This window comes from Triticum urartu, chromosome 1A (genome assembly GCF_056163025.1).
Source record: "Triticum urartu cultivar PI428250 chromosome 1A, HENAU_Tu73, whole genome shotgun sequence".
Lineage (NCBI taxonomy): Eukaryota > Viridiplantae > Streptophyta > Magnoliopsida > Poales > Poaceae > Triticum > Triticum urartu.
The window spans coordinates 43967065-43980409 of record NC_141873.1 but is presented as its reverse complement, the minus strand read 5'-3'; the positions used below and the strand labels follow the sequence as shown (position 1 = coordinate 43980409).

The window sequence follows — 13345 nt, the reverse complement described above, 5'->3', positions numbered from 1 at the left end:
GAACACACACACACACACACACACACACACACATTTCCTTAAGTTACTTAGTATATATGTATTTTGTATGTTTAATTAGTTTAGATTATTATTTTTTCACTAGTATATATGTATGAATGCATGTTAGATGGATATAATTAGTGTTTAATTAGTATGGAATTTTTTATATAATGTTGTTTTTCTGTTTTTAATGGATGTATAGAAGTTGTTTTTTCTGTTTTTAGTGCTAGATGCTTAATTAGTATGAAATAGCATATAGAATTTTGACATATGCAATGATAGCATAATTAGTGTTACATTTGCATATAGTATTTTTTGTCGATGATGCCCGGCCCGCATCCTCGCCGTCGACCCGTTCGCGACGACGTCCTGCTTCAGAGGACCCATGTCCGGGACTAGGCTCCGCCGGGCTGGCACTAGGAGGTGCTACCTTCAGGGGCGGGACGCTTGGTGAGGAACCCGGCCACGGGTCCCGTCGTCGACCCTCATCTCCTTTGGTGGCGTTCACGTGGGCCACTTTCGGTGCGGAGGGAGCCGGCCCCGCCGGAGGTGGTACGTCGCCGTGTCAGGGAGGAGGACGAGCACGTCCATCGCTACATGGCTGCTATGGATGTCATGTTCTCCAATACCTGGCAGGTTCTTTGGGGAGATCACCCGAGCTATGATCCAGTGATGGTTCCTTCACTTTGGTTGTCCACCGCCTAGATTACTCTCTAGTATTCGATCTTTATTAGCTAGATAGCTAGCTATTGATGTATTCGATATATAATATTCGAGATGATTTATTCGAGATTATATATATTATTCGAGACGATGTATTCGAGATTATATCTATTATTCGAGACGATGTATTCGAGATTATATTCGATGATGCTTATTATGTACTATGATTGATTCAGTTTTTCCTTATTAATTCATTGCATCCATGCATTGTAATTTGAATATATTTCTTTTGGATTAGTTAAATAAAACCTATGGCGGACAATACCGGCAGAGAGGGGGAAGATGCCCTGTTCAATATCATACGCAATCCTCGCAGGCCAGATGATGATCAGAATGAAGAAGATTATGACGGCTCCGAATATCTAAACAACACCGGGGAGGGTGATATGATATTTGATCACGACGACCGAATTGATGAAGTCATGAACTATGAACATGACGAAGAAAATGTTGATCTTGAAACAACAAAGACCGGCGATGTATATTTATATAAGCAGGCATATGGTGATCATCACATGTTTTAAATGACTTGAAGATATATATTAACGAATCGATCTTTCTTCTTTCAGCCATCCGGATTGGGCAAATCTTCAGGCAGCAGGACAGTACGAGGCCCGAACAAAAAGTTGAAGGAGGGCATAAAGTACAATATCGAGGCCATCAAACCTAATGGCGAACCATTAGCGCCTAAGAAGATTGCGGACAAGTTCATTCGTCAGTGCGGAGTTCTTGTGAAGGACCAACTACCGATCTCCCTTCAAGAATGGATAGAGCCAGCAAAGCCACGTCCAGATCTTACTTTTGTCGACGATAGACAAAAACTTCTGCTTTGGGAAACGCTCATGGAACATTTCACCCTACCAGATCATTTCACAGATGCAGATGTGGAGAAAGTCAAGGACGCTACTCTTAGGAAGATGGCGGTTGCATTCAAAAACCACAATAATCATGTATGGGACAAGTACGTCAAGGGAGGAAGGAAGACTCCAGTATTTGAGGGAACACTAGAGAAGCAAAGTGCTCATTGGGACGATTTCATGAAATTCAAGGATTCGGAATTATCTAAGGAACGGTCGAGAATAAACAAGGCCAATGCCGCAAAAAAGGATAAGTTCCATAAGCTGGGGCCAGGTGGCTATGCGGTGGGAATGCCTAAGTGGGATAAGTCTGAGAAAGAGACGGAGGATGCAGGTGTCACTCCAGAAACATTAAGCTGGCCCCCCAGGTGCAGGACTTGGTTCTATGCGCATGGGGGGGAGTTGGACCCGAAGACAGGCAAAGTTTCGAAGAAGGCATGTCTGGACGGAGGCGAAGATAAGCTACTTGTTGCAATAGAAGAGGCTCGATCGGGGGTGTTCCAGCCCAACAGAGAGAACGAAGAGCTTATGCATGCCCTGGGAAATCCTGAACACCCGGGAAGAACACGAGGCAAGGGCGCTATTCCGTGGTATGAGGGATTTTCGGACTGGAACGCCGACTACAGAACCCGTGCGAGAAAGAAGATTGCGGAGGAGAAGAAGAGGAAGATGGAGGAAGAGCAGAGGAAGCTGGACTATGAACGCCTTCAAGTCCTAGAATAAGCGCACGCGGACTTGGCAGTCAAATTCCAGCGGCAACAGGAGCAGATCGACTCACTTAGCTAGCAAAGGAGGTCTCAGCAGCTGCAGCAGCTAGCGGATGATCCAGCATTGGATAGCACCGTCCCATCCATGCCGAGAAGCAGCATTGGTTCCGCCCCGGGCGACGCATTGCTGGATAGCTACCCAGTGGATGACATCATGGAGAACACTAACTGCGAGCTACACTTCAAAATGAAGAACATATCCATGAAGGTGGCGGACGCCGTTACTTTTACAAACCCCCCGAGGTAACCTTCCATTGCAATCTGATTCAAGTGGGCTATGCTCGTGTCTTGGTTGATGAGGTGGTGGACCAATATTCAGGGCTAGAGCTTGACATTCCTGGAGATGACGAGAAGCACACACTGGGAGAGTCCAACCATCGTATCATCCTATGGAGAAAGGATTGCATCATCTTTCGAAGGCCACCGACACCGCGTCATCTGACTCCTCGTTAAAGTCCGCCATCGAGTCAGCAGACTCCCGCTCCTCCAAGTCCACCAACGCGTCAGGCCACTCCTCCTCCAAGTCCGGCACAGCTTCAGGCCACTCCTCCTCCTCCAAGTCCGGCAAAGCGTCAGGCCACTCCTCCTCCAAGTCCAGCACAGCTTCAGGCCACTCCTCCTCCTCCAACTCAGCCACGTCAGCCGTCTTCGCCGCCTCAACAATCACGGAAGAGAGCCGCCTCAGCTATGGTGCGTAGCGATACAAGTTGAGGTAGTACTGGAGGTACTGGCGGAGGCAAGCGATCTCAGTATGGTCCAAGAAGTCTCGCGCCTCTTCCGTGGAGGCCTTACGACAAGTCCGAGGAGGAAAACGCATCCATATCGAAGGCCGAGGTGGAAGCCCATTTTGCACCGAAACCGCCACCGCCGCCAAGGGAGAAAGTGCCTGAGGAAAAGATTGACCACTTCATTCGTATGGCTAGAGCACCAGCTCCCAAGCCTGTTGACACAGACTATGAGCGCCACCTCAGGAAGTTAAATCGAGCACGTCTACAGAAAGAGGCAAGCTCGAGCTCGAGCAAATCAGCTGGCAAAAGGAGCGGTAAAACCGTTCCTCAACTGGGAGAACAGGCGGCGCAATCAATCCCCCCGCTTGTTGTGCCAACAACACATGAGAGTACGCGCGTCCAATATTATTGTGGGCAAACCATTAACGTTCCTGGGCTGGGCGATGTGGTAATAACCGAGGAGTATATTGAGCAGGCTAAAAGGCTCATGATCACTGTTGGACAACTCCTCGATATCGAGCCCATGTCTCTGATTACAGAGGAGGAAATAAAACGGAAATATGTGCGGGGCCAACCTTTGGTCGAGCCAGACGAGGTCAAAAAGCTCGCAACGAGAATGTATGAATTGCATCAATGGTACATGGACATTACCAAGATTTCCAATCGAGAGTCCCTTATGGTGAATGTCAAGAAGGATCATTACTACCATGAGAAAACTGTGTTCGTTGAGTATTCAGGACTATTTCAGTTATACAATCAAGACGCACTCGACAAATCTATCGTCAGTTGCTATTGTCTGTAAGTGATTTCTTTCTTTAATTTAAGTCTCAAGCTAGCTGTAGTGATCATTTTGATCAATCATTACCTGTAATTATCCTCACTATATTCTTTTCTGTGGTATTATGCAGGATGAAGATTTATGAAATGAAAAAAGGTAGATGCTATGGCATTGGGTTCGTTGACCCAAATACCATTAATGAATACACATGGAAATTAGATCCATATTACGAAAAAAGTGTAGAGGAAAGCATGCTAGAGTTCTTCAAGCGCCTCAAATACAATGAAGATATACTACTACCTTACAACTTCGAGTGAGTCACACTGTCTTGTACTACAAATTCTGTTTTTGCCTACTAGCTAGCTACATGTTTTTTCTTAGATATGCCCGCTTAATTAAGACATGCAAACGTGTGTGCATGCAGATTTCACTGGATCTTGTTAATCATTAAAGTTGATGAATGAACAGTTGAAGTACTGGACTCACTACTTAAGAAAGCAAGTGACTACACCATCGTGAAGGGGATAGTCGACAGGTAATTTCAATCATTATTAACTATATCTCGGCCTATTTAATTAGTTCGTCATTTCATGATAACAACTATTTAATAACCCATTTATTCATTTTCTTTGTCGGCGGGCAAGGCTTGGGGAAAGTTCATCAGCGTCACTCCAGGCCAATGGAAACGAAATCTGAAATGGTATCGACCCAAGGTAAGTAATTAAGTAGTACTAGCTAGCTAGCTGCCATCTCTTTAATTATCATGCTTGATTAATTATTATCTGATCAAATTCCATTCTCGTAAAGGCCCTGAAGTAGGCGCTGGGGAATAATCTGTGTGCATACTACGTTTGCGAGAACATTCGCATGATGCCGTCCGAAAGGAGCAGATCTCAAAGACAGGAGTGGGTATGTTTGTCAGAACACTATTCATAATTTTTACACCATTATCGATATCTAGTCACACAACTAATACACATGCATATTGATCTCCTTCTTAACAGTTCAAAGAGGTGCGGGAGCAGCTCCTAGCAGAGGACCGCATAGAAGCAATTCAAGAGTAAATAGCGGGATTTTTGCTCGACCAGGTCATAGATCACAAAGGAGAATACTTGTACCCACTACCGCCCCCATGAACCACTTCCAATTGCCATCGTGCTCCGAAGGCACCAATTAGGCTAATGCCACTGGCTCCGAAGGCACCAATTAGGAGAAATAGTATATAGCTACCTAATTGTATACATATATACATGTGTGTATATATGTGTGAATTAATGGTGGTTGTGAGACATTCGATGATATATATATATATATATATATATATATATATATATATATATATATATATATATATATGATCGGTTCTACTATAAATTCTATTTATATATACTCCCTCCTTCCATCTATATAGGGCCTAATGCGTTTTTTAAGACCGCATTTGACTATTGACAAGATTAATAGTACATGACATGCATAATGTGAAAATTATATTATTGAAAGCTTCTTACACATATGAATTTGACGATGTGCTTTATGTAAGTTGCATGTCATATATTATTGCTCTAACATTTGGTCAAAGTTAGCCTCGAAAAATGCATTAGGCCCTATATAGATGAAAGAAGGGAGTATGCATAATGTGTACAATATGTAGCATCGTAAAATACCAGCAAACGAAAAAGAATTAAATGGAAAACACAAAATTAAATGAAAAAGAAATCATAAACCCAACCCCCCCAACCTTTTAATACCAGTTGGTGTCACCAACCGGTACTAAAGGGCTCCCTGCCCCCGGAGCTGGCTTGTGCCACGTGGTTGCCCTTTAGCACCGGTTGCCCACGTGGTTGCCCTTTAGCCTGCACGTGCATTGTCCTATGATGATCATGCAATCATGTAGCCTAGGCACTATCAATGTGGCAACATACACACTTACACAGCCAGAACAACACCAAAACAGGAAAAAACAACACCAAAGTACCATTGTAGGCAGTAAGAATGTCGCATGAACAAACCAATCTACCATAGCCAGTAACAATGTTGCAAGAACAGACCCATATACATCAATCTAGCATGACTAAGGCATCAGTATTCTCATCTAACCACTATCAACACTAGCATTGGTCTAATTCAACCCAAATGTAGTGGATTCAGATTGAATCTGATTGAACCGAATCGAGTCCAATCTAATCCACTATGAATAATCAAATCTACCATTACTAGAACTACTGTAAGAACCCTAACTACGAACTCATCTGCAAGGGGGAGAACTGAAGCTTAATGGAGCGGATGCCAGTGTAGTGTACGATGACCATGGAGAAAACCCTGGTAGGAACAGAGGTGATACCGTTGTTAAAGACGAGCCGGACATTCCGAGGGCCGTGACCCTGGTCCTCGTCGCGCGCCGGTTGGAGGATGAGCGCCACGTCCTCGAGTTCCCCTCCCCTTGCATCGGACGCGGGGGAGAAACCCTCGAATGGGGGCAAAAATACCCCCATAAGTCGGGCTAGTCAAGGCCGCGGGCGGCGGGGTTTGAAACCTTGCCTCGTTGAGCCCAAGAATAGGAGGTGCGGCACCGGTGGCGGAACCGGGGCACGCGGCGACATGGTGTAGAAGGGGACGAAGCCCGGAGAACCGCGGCGAGATCCCATCCGGAAGAGGGGAAGCCTGCAATCCACCTCTCCTGGATGGGGTTGCTACCAGAAATGATGGGAATGGGGGGGGCAACGGTGATTCTGCCATCAGAGACACCAAAGCGGTGGTGAGAAGGAAGAGAGCGAGTGCGTGAACTGTCGTGGGAGGTGACTAGAGAGAGGGTGTGGAGTTATGAGACGTCCCATTGTCTCCCATGCTTCCCCACGCGTGCAGCGCTCGCCACACGTGACTCGAGCGAGCCTGCCTCGCGAAAAATGGCCGATTCGGCCATTTCTCCGGATGCAGGCCCAGAACTACTTTGAAGTTCGTGTGGGTCAGGAAACAAATGCAGCCCACATAACAAAATAGTCTAATTCCATTCCATGCGGGGCCTGGCTAGACCTAATGCAGCCTACCAAACACTGCCCGAGATAGAAAGCTTTCCACGAACGCGTTTGTGTTGGCCTGCTCATGCACACAAGCATTTTCTATTACTGTGTTTTACCGTTACAGGTGTGTTTACAAGTTAGCCCTTTAATAGTGAGAACGTTGTTTTGGTGACCGGGCTCACTGGAACTTGAAAATTTTGAAAAAAAAATCAAAATTCATGCTTTTCGGTTTCAAAAAAATCTGGAAAAAAATTATGTAAGTAAACAAGGATGTTATATGTATGTGTGCAAATTAGGGTGAAATACCTTGAAATGCGATATGTACAAAAAAAGAGAAATTCATGGCCTGGAAGGATAAATAGTATCATCTATTAGAAAGCGCTAGAGTTTTTTTGCAAAGCCCTCACTTCAAACTTCAACGTATTTTGCCCTGAAATTTTACACACGTGTGTGTTATGCCTTCATAAATATCTATATTTTTTCAGATTTTTTTGAAACATAAAAATATGAATTTTGATGAAATTTAAATTTTGAATTTGGAGGCCTCCATGGGGGCCGGGCTCCAAAGCAATTTTCGTCAATGTGTTTAATCCTTTAGGTTGATGGCTGCATGGCCAAGTTCCATCTGGTTCAAGTGTGGAGACAAGACACAAGACAAGAGAGCTAGTACAAGCTACGAATATGACCTGTTCAAACAATGCAGAGAAATTAAAAGAGATGGTGTGATCTAATAGTTGGCCGTCACAGGAAGGCCGGCCAGGAACACGCTTTAGACTTGGGAATTAGAAAGCTAGTGAAGACTATTTCCTTCATATCCACATGCGCACCAACAAAACAAACACAAAAGATCTTCCTCCATGTCCCTATATATACCGGTCTCCTCCAACCCTTTGAAGCATCACTGTGCAGCACGAGCGCAAGCAGTTCTTCTCTACCTGATCAAACACACTTGATTTAGTGAGAATCAACGTTCGCATCCAACAAAGTTTTTCCTCCTTGCCCTGTTAGCTTTGTCGGCTTCTCGTGCTCTTGCCTCTGACCCGGGCCAGCTTCAGGATTTCTGCGTCGCTGACAAGACATCTCAAGGTATGTACAATTACACATTCATATGTGCAGTGAAATGTTCCTAGTTACTTATTTGTGCCAATCCATAGTTATTAATTGCTCGAAATCTGTATATGTATATGTGCAGTTTTTGTCAATGGATTCGCATGCAAAGACCCAAAGACCGCAGTGGTAGAGGACTTCTACTTCTCTGGCCTCCACATGGTCGGGAACACGAGCAACAAGCAAGGCTCCGTTGTGACTGCAGTTAACGTGGCACAGATTGCCGGGTTGAACACTTTGGGTGTCTCATTGGCGCGTATTGATTATGCACCTTATGGTCAAAACCCACCGCACCTTCACCCTCGTGCAACCGAGATCCTGACAGTGTTGGAAGGCTCACTCTATGTTGGTTTCGTGACTTCAAACCCTGAGAACAAGTTGTTCTCAAAAGTTTTGAACAAAGGGGACGTGTTTGTGTTTCCGCAAGGGTTGATTCACTTTCAGTTTAACATTGGAAACAACGAAGCGATATCCATTGCGGCGCTAAGCAGCAAGAACCCCGGTGTGATCACCATAGCCAATGCGGTTTTTGGATCCAAGCAAACCATCTCAGATGATATCCTTGCCAAAGCCTTCCAGGTGGACAAGAACATCATAGACCATATCCAAGCTCAATTCTAGTTCAACATACATCACGTGGTTTGATTCATGTGTTCCTTAATTAAGCATTTATTTTGTGTGTCTCTTTATGATATATATAGTTCTATTGTATGGTTATGTTACTCAAGTTTATATTAAAGGAACAATATTCTCTTTTGTGCTGGATATTATTTCCTTTGTCATCTCCATTTTTAAAAGTAAACTGCCTAATAAGTCGTGGGCTGACTTAACTGCAAACTAGGGAAGTGGCATTATGGTTGTGTGTTTCTTCTATTTTGTTCAAGTCACTTTGTAAACATAAAAAGGAAGTGCTAATGTGCTCAATCTATTCTTCATCCAGCATTTAAGTCACTTTTTTGTAAACATAAAAAGGAAGCTCTCAAGTGCTCAATCTATTCTTCATCAAGGATTTTTGAAATGGCGCCTAAGAGGTAAGAGGGAGAATCAAATCTTAGCCATGAGTTGATCGAGGGTGAACTCGGCTACACGGAACACTATGTATGGCAAGTTAGACATTCAAGGCTCTCTCTCAACCTCTCGCTCGTGCTTCAATTAATAAATAAGGTCTAATTAATATGCATGCAATTAGCACTATTGTTACGCTCCTTAGTGTTTTCGGATTATTAAATTTTCATTAGATGCCTGATGCACAGAGACGAAGGGAGTAACATGGTTTGCAGAAGAATGTCGTTGGTCGCGCCGAACCCGGCGTAGACGCCGCTTGCCAGCACGATGCTGATCACCTGCGCATAGTGGCATGGCATGCAAGCTGAAATTATCATAACCATGTCCACGAGTCGTTGGCATGTAGGAGTACTTAACCAAAGGGGATCAGGAGCTTTGCACGAGAAATTAAGGTAGCTAGCCATAGCCAGAGCAGCAACTTACTATGTCGGCGTGCATGCTGATGTCGAGGCTCATGGCGCTGGGTATGGCCCTTTTGCTCTTGCACAGTAGGTACACGGCGACGGGTTGAGTGATTCTTCCTTTCTATAATCATGCATAAAACTAGAACCAAACAAGGCATGAGTTGAGTGATTCGATGATAAACTATGAACAAAACTCAATACAAGTGATTCTGGAGAGAACTATGAACAAAACCAATACAGATGCATGGGGAGCGTGGGAGTGAAAAGTGGGGGAGGACCCGGACATGGGGCTCGAGGAGCGTGAAGATTGGTTGTAGGGTTTCACAGCTAGCGCACGCAAAATCCACCGGACGTTCCCATCGACCCCGCTGCGGTAAAACTTTCACGTACGCAAACTCGAAAGGAAACCACCTAATTCTCTCTTCATGAGCCCCACCCGTCATCCACTGAAGCAGCTGCGATTGTAAAAAGGAATTGACGGCTGACCCAGCGCCAGCAGTCAAAATAGAGCGACAGTAAAGGAATCATGCGGTCCAACAGGCTTGGCGCACGCGGTAGCTCCAGAATGGCAGGTAGGCTAGCGAGATTTATAGGTTAAATGGTCAAGCTGACTGCTGATCAACAAGAAGAGCAGAGAGACTAATCATTGGCCTCAGCAAAGTTGTAAGCTAATAAAGAATCAGCAAATAGAAAGGCAGGAATCAGGCGCCGTTTCTACTGTCTCATAATTCATTAATGTGGAAATTCAACCCTTGGAAGAAAATATTCTGCATTACAAACATAGCGCCACATGCTGACAGTGCCTGAATAGGGCAATACAAAGGATGAATCCAACTTGTTTTGTGTGAAATTGATCGATCAGGCTCCACCTTCAGAATCGTTCATGGCCCTAGCGCGGAGCCTGGCGGAGACGACGGTGGCGCAGATGGAGAGGACCATGCCTACGAGTAGGAATACGACGGGGATGATCGCCCTGTTGTAGTAGTTGATGAGAGCCTGCTTCTCTTGCTGCCTGCCTTCCCATTTGCTCGCCCGGACGTAGCGCAGAACGTCGTTGGTCGCGCCGAACCCGGCGCCGACGCCGCTTGCCAGCAGGACGCTGATCACCTGCGCGCAGTGGCATGCAAGATGAAATTATCATAACCATGTCCACGAGTCGTTGGCATGTAGGAGTACTTAACCAAAGGGGGTCAGGAGCTTTGCACGAGAAATTAAGGTAGCTAGCCATAGCTAGAGCAGCAACTTACTATGTCGGCGTGCATGCTGATGTCGAGGATCATGGCGCTGGGTATCGCCCTTTTGCTCTTGCACAGCAGGTACAAGGCGACGGGTATCTGCAGCACGCTCCCCGCCGCCCCCACGACGGCCGACGCGACCACATACCTGCACGCGCGCCATGCCATTGCCATGCCATATCAGAACTCGTCCCGTCTCAGAGGTTAGCAAGAGCAAGCGACGCAGTACGTAGTACTACGCGCTGGCTTAGCTAGAACTAGAATATACATCGGATATAGAGGAGTACATACGTGTAGCTCTGGAGCTTGTAGATGCCCTGTGTATGGTCCCAGTGGATGTAGTTGGCCAGAATGAAGCGCACGGACATGAGCAGAACGGCCACCGTGAGCAGGCGCGCCAGGAGGCCGGCGGCGATCCACCCTGTCCGCCGTGACACGGCCATCGCGATCCTAGCTGCTGCCGATCTAGCTCCTAGCTCCTGATCTCGATCAGCGTATAGCTAAGGTACTTGTAGCTTGGTTTGAGCCGGCCTAACTCCCAACACAGACGCGCGGACAGAGACGGCCGCCGTCGGGGCGTGGTTTGTAGCTTTGTCTTAGCTCCGGCCACGCAACGCGACGTTGCCTATCCGTGCCATTTGTCATGGAAGTGTCCGCCAACGCAAGCGCGCAGCAATTTCACGGTCGAGGTCATCCCGGGTCGGCAGCTGACGCGGACACTGCAAGATCTGCCTCCGTGCGTAGCTGCCAAAGAAAGGTAGTACATGTATGTTGCTACGAAGTTCTAAAGTTGGACCGTGGCACAATAGCAATGCTACACGTCCGATGTTTTTCTCATCCAACATTGCGCATAGTCGAGTATCAAGGATCAAATAATCACAATTCACACACAAGGCATGATACCGATATATTTGTTAATAAGGTTTATCAACGGGAACTCAAATGTAATAATCACACACAAGGCATGATACCGATATATTTGTTAATAAGGTTTATCAACACGGACTTAAATGTTTAGGTTCGTACCTCCACGGTGGAACCAGCTCATCAGGGTCCAAGTCTTAGACTTTGCCCTGGTGCTCACATTTTTCTGGATTTAATTTAGTCTTTTTCGCGATACTTGTTCAGTGAAAGAAGACGTTTCCATCGACGACGAGGTGCATGTGTTCACCTCGTCAATCATAGTATCTCAAAGATGCCCATAGAGATAGAATGTGTGTGTGCATGTGTGAGTGTATATGCGTATATGTGGGCATCTGTGATTCTAATGTATTAAAAAAGGTTCATCAACATGCTTAAATTCTAGACACTACTGAAGGAATGCCTAGCAGCGGCGGTCACAAAAAGGCCAACGGTGACGGGCCAGGCTTCCAGGGGCGCCCGCCACTGGTACGTACCTTCCAGTGGCGGGTGTTAGTTCCTACCCGCCACAGCTCGCTATTGTTGCCCTTCACAGATAGAAAAAAGTCCAGGGCGTTTTGGTGACCGAGCTCCATGGAGCCCTTTATTTTTAAAAAATTCAAAATTCAAACTTTTTGACTTCAAAAAATTCTGAAAATAAATATGCAACTATACACGGATGAAATGTATGTGTGTGTAAAAATTCAAGATGAAATACTTCGAAATGCGACCTACACAAAAAAGACAAATTTCTGGACTTTGAGGATGAATAGTAACATGTGTTAAAAAGCCTCAGATTTGTCTTTTTTGCACAGCCTTCATTTCAACGTATTTCGTCCTAAAAATTTACACACATGTGTGTTATGCCTTCATGTATATCTGTAATTTTTTTCAGATTTTTTTGAATTATAAAAATATGAATTTTCATGAATTTTGTGTTTTTCAAAAACCGGCCTCCATGGAGGCCGAGCTCCAAAAGGCATTTTCGATTTTACTTCCCTAAAGAAACTTGATGGTTCACATAACCCCTGATTTTTTCTGCTCCTTTACCCTCCCCCCCCCCTCGCCTCAACTATCCCATATCTGTCAAAAGTCATCCTAGATAGATTTGCTTAGGTGGTTTGCACACGTGGACGAGGTCAAAACAGTATTTGACCAGTGGGGCCCTCTCGTTAGGTGGCCCGTCAATGCTCTCGGCAGCGCCGTAGGTGGTTGTGGTGGCGTGGCTGACCGGAGAAGCAGCTATGGGCGTGGAACGGAGGTGGAGGCCGATGGTGGCGTGGTTCGATAGTGGGGGTGCTGCAGGAGGCCCGATGGTGGCCGGCGGCGAGCTCCTAGTGGGAGAAGATGCGGTGAAGTGGCTGGCGGCGGAGCAGCGCTGGGAGTGAGAGGTCGCCAGCGTGGAGGGATTTAGCGGTGGCGCAACGACGCGGTAGTGCGTGAGCAGGCGAGCCGAGTCACATGCGGGCGGCGCGAAGTCGGCTTCCCTTGGGAAAAGAAGGAAGGAGCAGGGGAAGCGGGACGCAGGGGCGGTGGCGCTTCGCCCTTCGGCGGCTGCCGGGGCCGGCATGACCGGGAGTTCGCGTCAGATTATGTTGGGCGCGCCTCCTGTTCCTCGCGGCGATGACACAAAAAACGGGAGGATGCAGCAGATCAACGGCGGTGACAGACGATCGGAATTGGGGAAGATGAGCTCGATTCAGTTGATTCTGGGCGCCATCCATCGATTCAGTCCGCATTTGAGTTTTTTGGGGCACGACATCG

General features: G+C 46.2%; 1 protein-coding gene across 1 annotated transcript; it reads right to left on the bottom strand.

Moving 5' to 3' along the window:
• Window positions 1-10173: 10173 nt before the first annotated feature.
• LOC147989826 (CASP-like protein 4D1) lies at window positions 10174-11272 on the bottom strand. Its single transcript, XM_087515649.1, has 3 exons — window positions 10973-11272; window positions 10694-10829; window positions 10174-10553 (listed from the first exon to the last, which is right to left on the bottom strand). The coding sequence occupies exons 1-3, from the start codon at window positions 11122-11124 to the stop codon at window positions 10305-10307; spliced, it is 537 nt and encodes a 178-aa protein (XP_087371775.1). The 5' UTR covers window positions 11125-11272; the 3' UTR covers window positions 10174-10304.
• Between the last annotated feature and the right edge of the window lie 2073 nt (window positions 11273-13345).